Below are 17,702 nucleotides of genomic sequence, written 5' to 3' on the forward strand. Positions count from 1 at the left end.
AGGAGGTGCAAGGTTAGAGCACGCACACACCAGATGGCACGCTGGAGCTGCAGGTCTGCAGGGTACAAAGCTCTAGTCCAGGAGGGCCAGCGAGAGGCCATGCCCTCAGAATTCCTGACCCTCGCTTCAAGAAGTTAGCTTGCAAGGCAATTATGGCCTCTAACCTCAGGGTTTTGGACATTAAGGAACCATGAACTTCAAAAGTTCCTCAGCATCCTGGAGCATTCATTTTCCACTCCTGTAATGTCTGGAGGGACATGCAGAGGGATTCCTGTCTTGTCCCAGCTGAAGCTGTGGGTCCTGTGTGAGGGGTCGTCATAACCACACTCCAGTATCCTAGCAGCCAAGGAGACATCCTGGCAAGGCTCTGGGTGAGGCCATTTACCGGTCCCTGAACTGAGAGCAAGAGAGTGAGCAAACAGAAATGTCTGCAAGTGGTTTCGCTCAGTGGGACTTTTTCTAGCTTGTGTCAGACCCTTCCCCCTGCCCCCAGGGCCTGCTCTCTCCTACACTTCCTTCCCTGGAATCAGGGAGCTCCGGGCTCTGGGAATTTTCACAGAGCACACAGCCCTCAGGACAGGAGATCTGCAACCTGAGATGCTCTCTCCTCTCTGCCTCAGTCACACCTAGAGCTCTAGCTCCCTAGAGGCTGTATCCCTCGCAGCCTCTTCCCCCAGCAATGTCCCTCTCCTCTGTTCACAGGTCATCGTGATGTCAGGCCATGAGACCATCCGAGTTCTGGAGGTTGGAGTGGATGCCCAGATCCCTGCTGAGGAGGAGGGCAAAGCGCTGGAGGCTGTGGCCACCGAGGGCTCCCAGAGCGGAGACCCTGCTGAAGCTGGTGAAGCTGCTGGTGAAGCTGGCCCAGACCACCCAGACTCCTCCGTGGAGGCAACTGGTACGAGGCCACTGCTCCCAGGGACCATTGCTCCACCTGAGTCCCTTCCCGTGTTCCCCCTGGGGAGCCAGCATGAATCCCAGGGGGGCTAGGTGGCTTTAGGGGTGTGTTGTCTTCCTGTCCATGGGGCAGGCCTCTGGTCACAGCCTGTACCGCTGTTCAGCTCCTAGGCCACTCCTCAATCCCTGGAATGAGGGACTGTTTTCAGTTATTTATAGACCTAAACTGGGATGGGTCAGGGTGAGGTGGGAGGAGAGTGGTGGGGCTCAGCTGAGGGGATTGCATTTTCTTTATTTTCAGACAAGGCTTTCCTGGGGCCCCTGCTGCAGCAGAGGGAAGCGGGAGCAAGCAACAGGTTCCCTTGCTTGCTCGCTCCCTGAGGGAGGACCAGCTTGTTCCTTATATGGGGTGAAGGTAGGGATGTGTCCAGGGGTCAGGCTGGTGGGGTGGCTTAGGTATTTTGCCCGTCCCTTAGGTGATGTGTGCAGGGGGCCCGTCCCTTAGGTGATGTGTGCAGGGGGCACGCGCAGTCCTCTGCTTTTGCTCTAAGCTCTTCAAAAGTGGCAGTTGGGTTTTTTGATCTCTTTGTATCTTTTGTTCAGAATTTGCCGTAACTGCACGTGCACACAGAGGTGATTGAATTAACCTCAGAGAGGGCTCCCAGGTCTAAACCAGACCCTCAGGCTCAAGGCAGAGAGGACTTAACCTTTAGCATACTGCCAGCCCTTGCAAATCAGTACCTTTTATGGTGGAGCTGGGAGGTGCCAGGAGCTGGGGATGGAAGGGCATCTTACCCACATTGGGCTAAGAATGTGTGTTACGGAGGGCCTTGTAGAATCACAGCTTCTCACTCCTGGCTAGACTGACATGCATCTAGCCTGGTGGGCTTATCTGGGCTGTTTTTCTCCAAAGGTGACTTTAGGGCATGAGTTTGATTCTCCTACATGGGGAATGATTGACTCACACTGTCTCCCCTAATGACCCTACAGTACAGCTGTGAGACGGCCAGGCTGTTCTAAAAGCTGGCACTGGTTGTAGGCACTGCTTTCTGGGCACAGGGCACCCTTTCATTGACTTTCCTCATTTACACCTTGCAGAATAGACATCTCTTTTTGCAGAAAGCCTGGGGCCTCCTTTGCCAGTTCCCCCAGAAAGCCATGGTTCATCTCGCCTTGCCTTCTGCTGAACTTCACCGCTTCCCTAGATTGGTGATCCGGTTGGGGGAGGTGGGTTGGGCCAAGAGGAAGAGCCATGAAGAGAGCAAAGAGATCAGAAAACAGGCGAAAACACTTCGAGATCTCACCTCCCTTGCTGTACTTGCAAATCAGTATATAGACCCATTTGGGACCCTGGTATTTTATTTTTTCTCCTTTGGATTAAAGGAATGACAAGACACATGACCATTTTCCCTAGCCTGGCAATGTTCTGCTTCCTTGTTGAGGAAGTGTCCTGGGCCAGTGTCCTGGTGAGCGGGCAGGAAAAACAAGGATTCTCCATCTTGGCCACCCTTTCCATTCCTTTCCATTGTGGGGATGGAGCCCCTTTTCAGGAAACCTGGAAGGTTTTCCAGGTTTGTCCACAGTTCGTGTGTGTGTGTGAAGTTGCTTTAGTCATGTCCAACTCTTTGTGACCCCATGGACTGTAGCCCGCCAGGCTCCTCTGTCCATGGGATACTCTAGGCAAGAATACTGGAGTGGATTGCCATGCCCTCCTCCAGGGGATCGTCCCAACCCATGGATTGAACCTGGGGTCTCCTGCGGCTCCTGCACTGCAGGTAGATTCTTTACCACTGAACCACCAGGGAAGCCCCCCACAGGCTTACCTTTCTTTTTTATCCTTTTATACATCTTCCATATGCCTTAATTCTATTCCTTACCCAAAACTTACTCACAGAAATGGATCCAAACCCAGTAATTTACACCTTAGCATGAGTGTTCATGGTAGTGTGCATCTTCTCCCAGAAGTTTATCTAATTAAGCCTTTCATTAAAGTCTTCTTTGTAAAGTAAATTTAGTCACAGTCAAGCAGGTAGGGGAGGTATGTTGGTAGTAATTCCTAAGAAGTTGCCAGCTTAAATTGTAGCTTTGATAGAACATTTCTGCATATGAAATATTGAGAAGAGTTTCCTCTTAAAGCTAAGTAATAGGAAACTTTTTCCTAATGGAAAAAGAATCTAGTGGTTTGTGTCATTCTATTACCCAGACCTTGTCACATATACATATTTTTATAGGTGTGGCCCCTGAGGGCAGGCTAACTAGTATGACACCTTCCACCTTATTATTTCATATTCTGTGTCCTTTATTAACAGATTCACTCACTGATTTTGGCTTTGGCTATTATCAAACTCCCTGTTTTTTTCATTGTCATAAACAGCTGGTTTGAATGGCCCTTTAATTCTATTTTTCTTTGAGGTGTAGTCCACTAAAATTCCTTTTGAAGAGAAATGAATTGTTTACCCAGTAGGAAATCATGACATGGAAAAACACACAAAACCTTGCTATCAATGAGAGGAAAAGTAGTCGGCCAAGAGGTACCATCTATGCCTCTGAAGCCAGAAAAAGAAATCGTGATAAAATCTAAACTGGGTGATGCTGTGGAGAAACAGGTACATTGTTGATGGTTCCACAAATTGGTTCAATCTTCCTGAAAAGCAATCTAGCAGGAAGCCAAAAAAAAAATATATATATATACCTGGAAATGTATCCTAATGAAATGACTTATTTCTTCAGATGGTAAGCTTTCATCACTCATGCTTGTTATATTTCCATTTCCTCAGTTCCCGTTATAGGTTTCATCACAGTTTTTAAAAAAATAAACAACAGCTGGTATTGTTGCTTGTTTTTATTTATTTATTTGGTTGTGTCGGGTCTCAGGTGCAGGACATTGGATCTTCGTTGGTCCTTCACTGTGGCGCACGGACTCTCTAGTTACGGCACACAGGTTCAGTAATTGCAATGCCCGGGCTTAGTTGCTCCACAACACTTGGAATCTTAGTTTCCCAACCAGGGATTGAACCCACGTCCTCTGCATTGCAAGGCAGACTCTTAACCACTGGATCACCAGGGAAGTCCCGGTTTCATGACACTTTGTCAAGTGAAATATTTTTTAAATTCTCAGAGGTTCAGATTATCCTTATCGTCTCTGATTTTTATTCAATAGTTAGACATATATTTCCCTTCACAGTGGACATAAATCTGCCGTTTGGTTTTCTTTGGTATTTTTATATGGTTTTTGTGGTTGTCTGTCTCTTTCATCCTTGAAGCAATCTGGATTTTTAAATTGTATACTGTGAATAGTCCTGGCTTAGGTTGGTGCCTTCCCAGATTAAAACAGGAGCTGGGAATGCAGGCTTGGAAGGTTCTCTAGTTCAGTGGTTCCCATTTTGTCTGTGTGGTATATCACAAGGGAGCTTAAAAGAAAAAGAGAGAGATGTGAGGTTGCCAGCCTCCACTCCTGGACATTCTGACTCAGTTGGCCTAGAATAGGATCTGAAAACCTATGCCCAGCCACCATTAAGAAGCCACTCATCTCGTCTAACACCCAACAACTAGACTCCCTGTAATGTCTCACTATATATTAAATAACCCTTCTCCATATTGTTATGTGACTTTGAAGAGTTTTTCTGGTAGGCGTCCCTACCTAACTAACTCCAGGTAGTGAGAGAAAGCTCTCACTTGGTTGAAAAGCTACAATTTATGGGAAGCTCCTTTAGAACCTCCTAAAAGCTGCTCATCAGACTTCAGACCTCAGGGAATGGCAGAGAAAAGTTATCTGGCCTGGAGACCCCCTGGGATCCTGAGTGTGGCCATGACATGTCACTTCCTAGGCTTCAACTTGCAGAAATCCTGCCCCTTCCCTGAGCCAGCACTGCATCCCCAAAGTAGCTTGGAGGTAGAGTGACCGTTGATCCAGTTGCTGGATGAACCAATCAATCCCATTGATTCTGGCTCCTCCTCTCCCTGACACATGTTCATTTCTACTGCTGGTTACGTGATAGGTCCTAGCATCCTACCAAGCCAGGAGACGAGAGGCTTATACGCAGCTGTGCCTGGGTCTGCATTTTTGTCATCCACATGTGGGACAAGGGTGGTCTACCTTCCAGGTCCGGCACAGGGCTCTCCAGCCTCCCAAGCTCACTACCAGTAACTTTGGGGAAACTCCCTATTTGGGCCAGGGAAGACCAGAGATCGGCCTCAGGTTGTGCAGAAACGCAAGGTGGCACTGAGAGTTGTCCCACTCACGCCAGGTTCACCCCTTGTCCCTCTCTCTCCCAATGCTGCATGAAGTGAAGTCGCTTCCGGGGATGCCTTTGAGCCCTGCCCCTGCCGTTGCCACCTTCAGCCAAGCTCCATGCCAGCCTCAGGCATCACAGACCCTGACGCCACTGGCTGTACAAACCGCCCCCCAGGTAAGGGCCACCCCAGGGAGCTAGACAGAGGGCAGTGGGCAAGGGAAAGGCAAGGGATAGCCACCGTGGGCTGGCCGTGGGGTCTGGGAACTTCATAAGGCAGAGCAGGGAAGGGGCTGTGGCTTGAGGGAGGGAACCTCCTACTAGGGACCCCTGGCCCAGATCAGGCCCCCTGGGGAAAGTAAATCTGCATTTGTCAGGAAATCCCCTTGGGTCCAGCGAGGATTATAAGAGTACAGTAACTCCTTCAAGTCATCTAATGATTAATTGAGTGAATACCCTAGTCAGCCCCTCCAGGGGGTGCCTGGAAGAGTTAATGGCTCCTCATTTAGAGCAGAGGGCAGCCCCAGCACAGCGAGAAGCTGCTCCAGGGGCCTCCAGGCAGACTGAGCACCCTGTGACATCTTTCACTGCACACACATATCCAAGGTGTCCATCAGGAGTGTCTTCCATCATAGCTTCCCAGAGGCCTCTGTGGGCCTTGGTGACTCAGCTCCACCAGCCCCTACCCCTGCTTCCTGGTCACAAAGCAATGGTCTCGTGGGCAAAGACCCAGGGAGGGCTTGGGAGGCAGCCGACCACGGTGGGAGAGACCTGTGACCCTTTCTGATCCTGGGGCAGGGCTGGGCCCTGCCCCTGATGTGGGCTGCTTCTCCAAAGATGGGATAGTCCAGTCCAGGTCCCTTCTCAGGGATGGGCCTCCAGTTCAGGGCTCATCTATTCCCTGCCCTCATGCAGCCTTCCCCGCCTGCCCTCAGAATGCTTTGTGTGTGCTCAGCTGGGTCGACCCAGCGTTTGCGCTGTTGATGTTGATTTTTTTATTTTTTCTTTTCTTTTTTGAAATCTTGTTTGCTTTTGCAGGTCTTGACTCAGGAAAACTTAGCCACAGTTCTGACAGGAGTTATGGTTCCAGCAGGGGCAGTTACTCAACCTCTTCTTATCCCCATCAGTATTGCAGGTCAAGTGGCTGGTCAACAGGGGCTGGCCGTGTGGACAATTCCTACCGCAACCGTGGCTGCCCTCCCAGGACTGACCGCTGCTTCTCCCACGGGGGGAATTTTCAAGCCACCTTTAGCCGGTCTCCAAGGTAACGGCAACTCTCCCCAGGACTGCACCAGGCCCCCGCCACCTTCCACTACCTTCCCTGCTCGTGTGTTTGCCATGTTGGACTCTGAACCCGCGGCCCTCCCAGGGCAAGAGCCCTGGAGTCTGGATCTGGTGTCCCAGGCCCCCAGCCAGAGAGCTGCTGCACCATCTCAGGACTCTAGGCCACGACACCACGCTGGCCCAGCAGGCCTGTCTTCCTCCAGCTGTCTGGACTGCCCTCCCCCCTACGCCAGACCTCACCCTGTGACCAGCCTCCTGAAAAGGACTGCAAGAAGATTCCACTTCTGGTTCTGAACCTACACATCTCCAGGCCCTAGGGAGGGGGGATGAGAGATGTTGGCATGTGCCACCCCTGCAAGGATCAAGGGAATAACAGCAGCCTGTGCCCCCACCCCAGTGCCCCGACCCCCGTCTCGTTCTTGTACCAGATCCCTTGGGATTGGAGCTGCTCTGGCCTGCGGCTAGGCATTTGAGCGCCTCTGTCTCTGCCTTGCTCCATAGCAGCTGCTGTGCTGAACACCGCTCTCCCAGCACCTGTACAAGCCGCCCCACCGGCCCAGGCCTCCTCGCCCGCCCAGCCCCGACCACCGGCCCAGCCCCAGACGCTGTTCCAGCCCCAGCCACTGCTGCAGACCACACCGGCCATTCTACCGCAGCCCACTGCTGCCACCGCCACTGCCCCCACCCCCAAGTCTGTGGACACCCCCACACAGATCACCGTTCAGCCTGCAGGCTTCGCATTCAGCCCGGGAATCGTAAGCTGCTGCCCTCACCCAAGGCTCACCAGGGATGGACCGGATCTCTGGCCAAGGGTGAACCTGACCCTTGCCACGGGGGAATATGGAGGTGGAGGACCAGCCCCTTGAATGCGGCTCTTTTCCAACACTTCGGCAGAGATGGGCTCCTTCCAAGGCAGCTGTCAGCCCATGCATCCCAGCCAAGAGCAGACAACCTCTGCCAAGAGGGCTGGCCCAACCTTCCAGAACCTGGACCATGGACCAGCCTTGGAGGGTGGGATGATGTCTGGGGATTGCAAACGTGAGCTGCTGCTAAAGTGGCGCTAGAGGCTCACGGCCCCATGCCAGTGTCTCTATCCAGTGTGGCTCCTGGCTTGGTAGTAGAGCTGTTAGGCGTGAATAGATGGCCTCTAGTTAGATGTGGCTAGAGTCACATCAGCCCCTCCAGCCTGGCCCTTCTACTCTCCCAGGGCTGGCCTGAAAGATTAGCCAGAGTTACTCCTCCATGACTGTGGCCCCGCCCTTCCCTGCTTGCCTCCTGCAGCCCCTGGCCCTGGATACCATTCAGTTGGTGGACTTGGGCTTGCAGCCCACACTCATATCTGCCCAGCATCAGTTACCCCCTCCCCCTGCCCCAGTACCCTCAGCCCTCTTCCCTCTGCCTTGGGTTCTTTCTCGCCCCATTGCCTCTGAGCAAGGCTCTTCCTCCACCCACAGATCAGTGCTGCCTCCCTCGGGGGACAGACCCAGATCCTGGGCTCCCTCACCACAACTCCGGTCATTGCCAACGCCATTCCCAACATGCCGGGGATCAGCAGTCAGATTCTCACCAACGCTCAGGGTCAGGCAAGTGGTCAAAGCCAGGCGGAGGGGTGGGGAGCGTGGAGATGCTGGCTCTGGGGGAGGGCACATGCGTGGGAGGACTGGGTCATAGAAACTCAACCAGCGTGAGACGTTGCTGTTCATTACTGCCTGTATGACAGCTCTCTGCTGACACTGAGGCCAGGCGGGGGCATAGCCCCCACCCCAACCCTGGATTGGGTGCTCACTCTAGTTGGGGGTTTTCATTTAGGCAGACCTTAATTTATGGCCAGGTTCTGTGCTAGGTGCTTTCTCGTACATTATCCCACTTCATTCTGAGTACAACCTGTTGGGTGGAGATTTTTGTTCCCATTTTACAGGGGAGAAGGCTGAGGTTTGGAGAAATTAAGCTAGTTAAAGTGTGGCAGAGCAGGACTTCACATGTAGACCCACTCCTGCTCCCTCAAGACTCTGGAGAGAGAATAGAGAAGCAGCCCCTAGGGTGTGAATCCTTCACTTTACTTTGAGGATACAGAGGCCCAGAAGGGTTAGGTGACTTGTCTAAGTCCCTTCCTGCCAGTGTGGGGATTTGGGTTTGGGGTGGAGCTGGACGCTGCCCTCACACGTGGGGTCCCTGTGTTTCCTCCCAGGTTATTGGAACACTTCCTTGGGTAGTGAACTCGGCTAGCGTGGCGGCCCCAGCACCGGCCCAAAGCCTGCAGGTCCAGGCTGTGACCCCCCAGCTGTTGTTGAACGCCCAGGGCCAGGTGATCGCGACCCTGGCCAGCAGCCCCCTGCCTCCTCCTGTGGCTGTCCGGAAGCCAAGCACTCCTGAGTCCCCTGCTAAGAGTGAGGTACAAGGGCTGGGTTGGGGGAGGGTAGCAGGCAGTGCTGTCAGGCATGAGCGGCCTCCCTCCAGAGGGTGGGCAGGACAACATTATTTTCCAAAGTCCCTGGGAAACCAGGATACCTCCCCAAAGTGGAGGGAGGTGCAAGGTAGACGGTCCCTTTGGTTCACACGTGCTCTGCCCGGAAAAACACCACCACCACCCCGACCCCTTACCGCCATACACCAAATATGTGTATATGTGTCCTCAGAGGCCAGTGCCATTCTGAGAAGGCCAGGGAAGGGTAGTCAAAGTAAACTGGGCCTTGGGACTTCCCTGGCAGTTCAGTGCTTAAGACTCTGTACTTCCAATTCAGGGGACACAGGTTTGATCCTTGGTAGGAGAACTAAGATCCCACATGCTGCAGGGTGAGAACAACAACAAAAAGTTAATTGGGGCTCAATCAACTCCAGGGTGAACAAATTGCTGGAAAGGCCCTGGGAGGTTCATTCTGCACCTTCCTCCTCTTCACCCCTTCATCCCTCCACTCCTCCTCCACTCTGCACTGTGGCATCGATTATTCACTCACGTGTTCATTCTAGGAGTGGTTTTTGAGTGCCTACTGATTTTTTGAGTGCCTACTGTATTCCAGTGCTGAAGATATAGAGATGAATAAGATGCCCTTCCTTGCCTTAGGTAGCCCAGCATCAGAGACAATTAAAGTCAGTGTGGCAAAGGCTCTGATAGGGGCAGAATAAGGTGCTTTAGGAACCCAGTCTGCTGACTGAGGAGTTTGACAAGGCTTCACAGAGTACGACGTTGAACTAATCTAAAGGGATGGGTTGGATGAGAGATTCTTCTACTTCCACAGAACTGCAGGCAGTAGAGTGTGCCAGAGCAGGGGTTCTCAAACTTGAGTGTGCCGAAGAATACCTGGAGGGCTTGCTAGGATTCAGGTTTCCAGGTCCCACTTTGGAGTCTCATACAGTAGGTCTGGAGTGGGGCTGAAGGATTCACATCTCTAACAAGTTCCTAGGTGATGTTGAGGCTTGTGGTTCTCAAATATGATATCCTGCTTCCCAGCTTCATTGAATAACCTCAGCCTCATCTGTAGAAGGAGAAGGCAATGGCACCCCACTCCAGTACTCTTGCCTGGAAAATCCCATGGACGGAAGAGCCTGGTAGGCTGCAGTCCGTGGGGTCACTAAGAGTCAGACACAACTGAGCGACTTCACTTTCACTTTTCCTTTCATGCATTGGAGAAGGAAATGGCAACCCACTCCAGTGTTCTTGCCTGGAGAATCCCAGGGACGGGGGAGCCTGGTGGGCTGCCATCTATGGGGTCACACAGAGTCGGACACAAGTGAAGCGACTTAGCAGCAGCAGCAGCATCTATAGAATGGGAATGATAAGTGTACCAACTTAAGTTATGAATGTTAAAGGATACATTAAACGGAAAGTTGGTACACAGAGTAAAATGTGTAAAAAATGGTGCTTTTATTGTTGTTACTAATATTAGGTAACAGGGAGTCACCGGAGAGTTCTTAGCAGGGAAGTGGCTAGTTATATGTGTATTTTAAAAATTCCCTTTGCTATCCAGGTGGAGCCGAGAGAATTGGACTGTGGTGAGACTTGAGTCCTATTTGTTGTTGTTGTTCAGTCACTCATTCGGGTCCGACTCTTTGCGACCCCATGGCCTGCAGCACGCCAGGCTTCCCTATCCTTCGCCATCTCCCAGAGTTTGCTCAAACTCATGTCCATTGAGTTGGCGATGTCATCCAACCATCTCATCCTCTGTTGCCCCCTTCTCCTTCTGCCCTCAATCCTTCCCAGCATCAGGGTCTTTTCCAGTGAGTCGGCCCTTCGCATTAGGGAGCCAAAATCTCAGGCTTCGGCTCTAGCGTCAGTCCTTCCAGTGAATATTCAGGGTCAATTTCCTTTAAGATTGACTGGTTTGATCTCCGTGCTGTCCAGGGGACTCTCAAGAGTCTTCTCCAGCACCACAATTCAAAGGCATCAATTCTTTGGCCCTCAGCTATTAGGAGACAGCCTAAAGAATTCTAGCCAGAGACAAGGAGCTCCAAACAAGGCCCTGGGGATGACGAAGAAATGACTTTAAGCTACCAGGAGGCAGAATTCAGGGAACAAGGCCCATCCTAGAGAAATCTGTACTTTCAGGAAGCTTAAAAAAAAGTCATACTTCAGATACTGATTTCATATATTTATAGTTTATCCTGATTATAAACATGATATAAGCTGTTTATTAAAATTCCAACATTATGTGTGATGTCAAAAAGTAAAAATCCCTTCTAACTCCACTTCCAGAGATGACTTCTGTTGATACTTTGCTTTATATGACTCCAGAATTTTTTTTCTTGGAAATTCGTATTTTTTTTTAAGGGGATTATTCCATAAAAATTGTTTCTCACCTTACTTTTTTTTTCTTTCACTTAGCACTGTGACTCAGAGGTCTTTCCATAGCAGTTATTAAGAGATATTCTTTTTCATGGTACAATGTCTTAATGTAGTGAGGCCCCAAAAGTCATTTGCCAGTTACCTATTAATGGATATGGGATTTTCCCGGTGGTTCAGAGGTAAAGCATCTGCCTGCAATGTAGGAGACGCAGGAGACTCTGGTTCAGTCCCTGGGTGGGGAAGATCCCCTGGAGGAGGGCATGGCAAGCCACTCCAGTATTCTTGCCTGGAGTGTCCCATGGACAGAGGAGCCTGGTGGGCTACCGTCTATATGGTTGCACAGATTCGGAAACGACTGAAGCAACTTAGTATACATGCTCACACGCGTTAATGGATATTTGGGGCGTGGTGGCTCTAGGATCAGGTTTAGGTTTCTCCTTTGAGGGCAGAGACTTGAGAGCAGTTATTTCAAGGGGGGATACTTGGAGCTTTGACCAAGTAGGTGGAACCTTTCTGAGCCTCTGACCTGCCCCGGTCATAGACACCTACAAGGCCCCGGCTTGGTGGGGCACACCCTGTGCTTATTCTGGAGGTCATCATCATTGGGTGCATGCTAATACATAGCTTCCAATCTTGCCTTCTGATGGGGCACAGGTAAAAGTGTGCTGGGTGAGGGAGGATTCCATGCCCGCTTTTGCCCTGCCTCCGGACTGCCCAGAGACTCCACCCTGCTAAGCCAGGCAGGCGGGCAGTGGGGGTTTGTTGGCTCTCCTTCTCACAGGTGCAGCCCATCCAGCCCACACCAGCCATGCCCCAGCCGGCCGTGGTCATCGCCAGCCCAGCCCCAGCGGCCAAGCCTGCTGCCTCTGCTCCCATCCCCATCACCTGCTCAGAGACCCCGACGGTCAGCCAGCTGGTGTCCAGTAAGTAGCTCCAAGGGAAGGGTATGGCGAAGGGGTGAGGCATTTGTTCAGACACCCTGACCACATTAGATGATGCTCCCCTTAGTAAACTTTCGGGAGTCCAAAAGGGAAGAGCAGAGGCCCATTGCCAGGAACTGACTTTCTTATTCTCATTCTGCGGAGCTGGATTCTGTGCATGAGCATGGTGGAGGCTGCTTAGCGGGCTGTCCGGCTGCTTCTCTGAGAAGCCAAACCATTGGCTGTCTCTCCTAGGGTCTCTCACCAGTATTTGAAGAATGTGGCTAGCTAACAGGTGTGCGTGGGGCCAGCCTGGGGAGAATTAGGGAGGGTCAGCAGTTAGAGCTGGAAGAACTTAAAATAGACCTCTATCTCCAGACACCTTGGTCCTGGCCTATTGCTCCCAAGTCTTATTTGTCTTGGGGACAGGAATGATGAGGGTCTTAAGGGTACACAGGCCTTTTGTCAAATGTCCTGATCCCTCACTACTCACCAGGCTAGGCCAACGGGCTGGAGATTGTCTGTCTTACACACTCACTCCTGCCCCCTTCCTCTGGCCTAGAGCCACATACCCCCAGTCTGGATGAGGACGGGATCAACTTAGAAGAGATCCGGGAGTTTGCCAAGAACTTTAAGATCCGGCGGCTATCCCTGGGCCTCACACAGACCCAGGTGGGTCAGGCTCTGACTGCAACGGAAGGCCCAGCCTACAGCCAGTCAGCCATCTGCCGGTGAGTAAGACTGCCTGAACAAGGTCAGGACACTCACAGGAGCTCAGGTATCTGGCGCTTAGACATGAACACCTGCAGTAGTCATAGTCTTTCTGGGGGCCCTCTGAAGTTTATCCTCCAATCCTGAGCATTTGTATTGTCTATTTAGGAGGAATCCAAGATTCTAATCCAGTTAGGAATCCTAGAGGGACAGGGGTACAGCTTATGAAATTAATCACAAGAGTGGGAACTTTCGTTCTGGCTTGGTTCTCAACTATAACCCACCATCACCTCTATCATGCTTCCACCTCTCCTTTTTATGAGACACGATTCTGAAGTGATGTAACTGACTTTTCTGTGTGCAGGTTCTGGTGCCTGTATTATAATTGATTGTAAAGTGTAAATCAACTATTCCAATTTTTTTAAATGGTGAAAAGAAAGATAAAATAAACAGCACATCCCTAAGCCATGTGCTTTTTCAAAAAAGCACATGGCTTAGGGATGGCCAAAAGGTTTCATCTGCTTGCCAACTCTATATATTAGACTAGAGTGATTATTATGCTACAGTGTCATGTTGGGAATTCTGTACTCTCATCTGGGCTCAGCCAGAAAGAGTATTCTGACTTAGTGATGCTGCAGTTGGAGGAAGACAGCACTTAGGACATCTATTTGCCATCTTTGGAGGCCTCTCAACATGACTCCTCAAAGTACCTCACCCATTTGGGTGTGAACGTTTTAGAATGGTGTTCATAAAGCAGCTGCCCTGTTAGCATTGCACTGTAAACTGAGGCCATGGGAATGGTCTCCCTGTTGTGACCTGGGAGACAGGACTCTCAGGAGTCTGGGCTGGGCCGAGCCAGGGGATCTTAGTGGGGGTTGTAGGGGTCTGCCAGCCCCAGGAGGAGCAGCCCCCTGTGGCCAGCACTCACGCCCGGGGTGGGGAATAAGACACTGTCACTGTCCCTTCCTGGGCCTGGGTCACCCACAGGTTTGAGAAGCTGGACATCACGCCCAAGAGCGCCCAGAAGCTGAAGCCAGTGCTGGAGAAGTGGCTACATGAAGCTGAACTCCGGAACCAGGAAGGCCAGCAGAACCTGATGGAGTTTGTGGGAGGCGAGCCCTCCAAGAAACGTAAGCGCCGAACCTCCTTCACCCCCCAGGCCATAGAGGCTCTCAATGCCTACTTCGAGAAGAACCCGCTGCCCACCGGCCAGGAGATCACCGAGATTGCAAAGGAGCTCAACTATGACCGGGAGGTCGTGCGGGTCTGGTTCTGCAACCGGCGCCAGACACTCAAGAACACCAGCAAGCTGAACGTCTTTCAGATCCCTTAGGGCTCAGCCCCAGCCCTGTGTCCCAGCACTTTGTACCTCCCTTGGGCATCCGGCTCCGGCTGCCACCCTGCGGCATCTGTCATTCTGCTGCCCGTGGCTGTGTTTGTCCTGGGTTGTGAGACTCCATCGTGCACCTGTGTGTCAGCTGCCTCCCTCCTCTTCCCCGGGTCGTCTGCATCCCAGGGAGGGCAGTGGGCCCCACCTGAGACCTCCAGGTTTGGGGCTGGTCATGGCGAAGGAGGGGATTTGTTGTGTCACTTAAAGAAGCACTTTGCTGATGTGGGTTTTTGAAGGGTGAGTTCTGGCTGGGAACCAGAGGCTCCCCATCTTTGGGACGGGGCTGTAGTAGCCTCTAGGACCACTGGCCATTAGCTCTTGTGTTTGATGGCACTCTCTCCACTGTCTCTTCTCTGTTCCTCTGTGTGAGCGTGGCAGGTATAGCAGCTCATCCAGTGGAACCACAGCCTCACCCACCTGCCCTCCGCCTGCAGTCACACTGTCCCCCGACAAAATCCAAGAGATCTTGTTCTGAAAAGTGTGATGTGATGTGCAGCTCAGAAAGTCAGATTCCATGTATGCCTTGACCTCAAGGTCGGAAGGTTTCCACAGACCTGGGGCCAGAACACATGATCATCCCATCTCTCCTTGTCTCCTATGTAGGGAAAATGGCACTAAAGCAGAATTCTTTCTTTTATACATCATGTCGGAAGAAATCAGCAGTGAACTCTAGCTGTCCTGGAGTTGACCTGGGTCTATAGCAGGTTGTGAAGTGAAAGTCACTCAGTTGTATCCAACTCTTTGCGACCCATGGACTGTATAGTCTGTGGGATTCTCCAGGCCAGAATACTGGAATGGGTAGCCTTTCCCTTCTTCAAGGGATCTCCCCAACCCAGGGATCAAACCCAGGTCTCCTGCATTGCAGATGGATTCTTTACCAGCTAAGCCAGCAGATTGGGAACTTGATAAATACGGTATCTCTCCCAGATTTTAATCTGATCTCTGTCCATGTCCATCTCCGCATCAGAATGTTGTGGTTAAGAGAACTTTCAGCCTAGAAAATCCCCCTGCCCAGATGAGCAGGCACTTGGGGGAAAAAAAGAATGAGGAAAGGAATGCTAAGTCTCTCTTGCCCTCACATTCACCTCCCACCCAGTCCTGGGGTCTTCTCAGAAGCAGCAAATGAAACAACACCGGACAGGAAGGCCCTGGGAAAAGCCCACATCCATAAAGAGCTGACAGCAGCCTGGGAAGGTCCTTTGTGGAAGGTGACTTAACTAATTTCCTTTGTAACTTGCAGTCTTGGATACCAGAGGAGATATCTAATTTTGTCCAGAGTCTTAGACCATGTGTTTGTGTGAACAAGCCCCCTAGAGTACTTCTGAGTTAAGAATACCCCTAGAGCAGGCTGGGTTTTGCCTTCAGAGAGGGTATCTGTGGTACACTGGAGCTTGGCATCTCATGCAAGATGTTCAGTGAGTTTCCCAGCCTCCCTGCGGCTGGGTGTCCCCTGGAACTCAGTATGTGACTCAGGGAGGGCAGGAGGGCACTGGGAGGTTTGCTAGAGGCGCCCAGACCTGCTATGTAGACTAGACTTAAAGGTCACACACAAGTCACAGGGGTCAGCCGCCCCCACCTTTCACAGCTCCTGTCCTTACAGAACCTGGTCTCCAGCAGCTGCCCTCCAACACCCCTCCCACGATAAACCCTGAAGAAGTGACTGCCGTGTGAGGGCATGTTGCCACCTCCTTGGCACACTGGTGCAGAGCCCAGCCTTGCTTCCTCTGGCAGACTGGGTTTCCTTTCCTACCTGAAGCCGGTGCGTCCCAGGCCTCTCAGGGCCGCCAAGACGGTGGCCCTGCCAGTGAGGGCAGTTGTCTGTCAAATTGCCACATACGCGCACACACACCCCACACCACTGCATTCTGACCAACCAGACTTGCTCACGTGTGGTGGGGGATGAGGAAGCAGGTGGGCACCTCGCTTGCCGCAGCCTCCCAGCAGAGAATACGCCTCCAAGGGTAAGGCTGCACGCTCAAGTTCAAGGTTATCCACCCGAGTCAATGAGGTGACAGGTTCACTTGAGAGGGGCACTTGAGAGAGGTGTTATAAACAAGTTTTCAGTGAGAATCAAGGACCAGAGTTTGTGAAGGATTCAGTGACTTACAGTTCAATAAATTAGAGAGATACAGGTTTTTACCCTCAAGCCTTTGCATTCAGATATGCTTGCTTTCTTGGGAGAGACAAGTGGGTCATGCCTGGTGCATGCAGGAGTAGCATGTGATCCAGGGCGTGTCCACGGCAGTGGATATGCAGGAGGACACCATCTGTCCTGTGTCACGGCAGGAAAAAACTGCTCTAAATTAGGCCTGGACATGCTTTCTTAGCTCCTCCCGCATCTAAATCTGTCTTCTCAAGGCTGGGCTAGAACGAAAGCTTTTCTTCTGCTGGAATGATGGGTTGGTCTTTCAGAGAAACCAGCCCGGGGGGAGGGGGGCCAGAGTGTTTGCAAGCTGAATTCCCCAGGCAGGGGCTACGGGGTGTCCCTGAAGTACGCACACAGCAGAGCTCACCAACCTGATCTCTGCTCTTACTGCCCCACCGTAGGGCCCCCTGGAAGCAGCTGTGGCCCTGAGGTGGGGTTTTGTTTTGTTTATATCCTTGTTACGAGCAGCATCAGACTCTGAAGGGAGTTGATACTGATTTTGTTTTAAAAGCACCTTTCTGGTTACCAGCCAGAGCTCAGTGGCTCCTTTGCCATGGAAAGGCAGGCGAAAGGGCAGAAAAAGCTTCACTGTTTGCATGTGGTTTTGTTTTTGTTTCAAAGAGCAAAATGTTCTGTGGCTTAATGAATCGGCTGGGGCCTTTGACCCTGCACTAATCATGGCATTTTATCCATGTGGGGTTCAGGGAGAGAACTCAGCCAAGTGAATTAAAGAACCTGTTTGAATTTGGAATGAGAGGCCCTGGCTTTTTTGTGTGTCCTTGGAAATTCAATCACCTTCCTATGCCTAGATTCCCTTCCTGTCTCACAGGCCAGGCTCTGACACCAAGGTTCTAACTGTTCCCGGACATGGACAAAGTCTGCTGAGAGCTGGAGTGAGGGGTTGGGGGGGGGGGAGGGAGAATGGGGGGAGGGGGCAAGCACTTGGTGTAGTTGTGTGGAATAAACAGTATTTTTTCTTTTGTACTGGTCTGCTTGTTTCTCTTTTACCTCTCAGGGTGATGTAAGAAAATCAGGGTCAGAGACCAGAGAATGAGCTGCCTTTGCTGGCAGAGCCTGTGGCCTGGAAAATCCCATTGCGAGAGGAGGAGGATCAGTGTCCTGGACTCTACTTCCCTGCCATGATCTCCCTATGGGTACAGGGTCAAGGGGATGTGACCTTTTTCTTTCCAGATCACCCCTGATACCTAGGACCCCAGAATTCCCTGCCAAGGGGGCAGCTGTTTGTCAGAAAGCTGGGTGGATAGAGCTTGGCTGTGCAGGCTGGATGCCTCTACATATGCACAAAGCCCTTTATGGCGTGAGGTGGAGCTGCGAGGGGGTT

The 17,702-nt window shown here is 51.7% G+C and overlaps 1 protein-coding gene across 12 annotated transcripts in view; it reads left to right on the forward strand.

The window, feature by feature from the left end:
* The window catches only part of POU6F1 (POU class 6 homeobox 1), a 29,372-nt gene extending 12,125 nt beyond the window's left edge, over nucleotides 1-17,247 (forward strand). For 8 of the 12 annotated variants that reach the window (XM_065934389.1, XM_065934384.1, XM_065934382.1 and 5 more), the window contains 9 exons: nucleotides 703-898; nucleotides 5,185-5,306; nucleotides 6,168-6,393; nucleotides 6,915-7,168; nucleotides 7,868-7,996; nucleotides 8,602-8,805; nucleotides 11,975-12,116; nucleotides 12,676-12,844; nucleotides 13,812-17,247. In XM_065934389.1, coding sequence (XP_065790461.1) covers nucleotides 703-898; nucleotides 5,185-5,306; nucleotides 6,168-6,393; nucleotides 6,915-7,168; nucleotides 7,868-7,996; nucleotides 8,602-8,805; nucleotides 11,975-12,116; nucleotides 12,676-12,844; nucleotides 13,812-14,157 — 1,788 coding nt within the window. In that variant the 3' untranslated portion in view covers nucleotides 14,158-17,247. Of the gene's footprint in view, nucleotides 1-702; nucleotides 899-5,144; nucleotides 5,307-6,167; nucleotides 6,394-6,914; nucleotides 7,169-7,867; nucleotides 7,997-8,601; nucleotides 8,806-11,974; nucleotides 12,117-12,675; nucleotides 12,845-13,811 lie in introns of all 12 variants that reach the window. The other 4 variants (XM_065934391.1, XM_065934393.1, XM_065934392.1 and 1 more) reach the window with 2 other exon arrangements.
* Nucleotides 17,248-17,702: the final 455 nt, after the last annotated feature.

This window comes from Muntiacus reevesi, chromosome 4 (assembly GCF_963930625.1).
Source record: "Muntiacus reevesi chromosome 4, mMunRee1.1, whole genome shotgun sequence".
Classification (NCBI taxonomy): domain Eukaryota; kingdom Metazoa; phylum Chordata; class Mammalia; order Artiodactyla; family Cervidae; genus Muntiacus; species Muntiacus reevesi.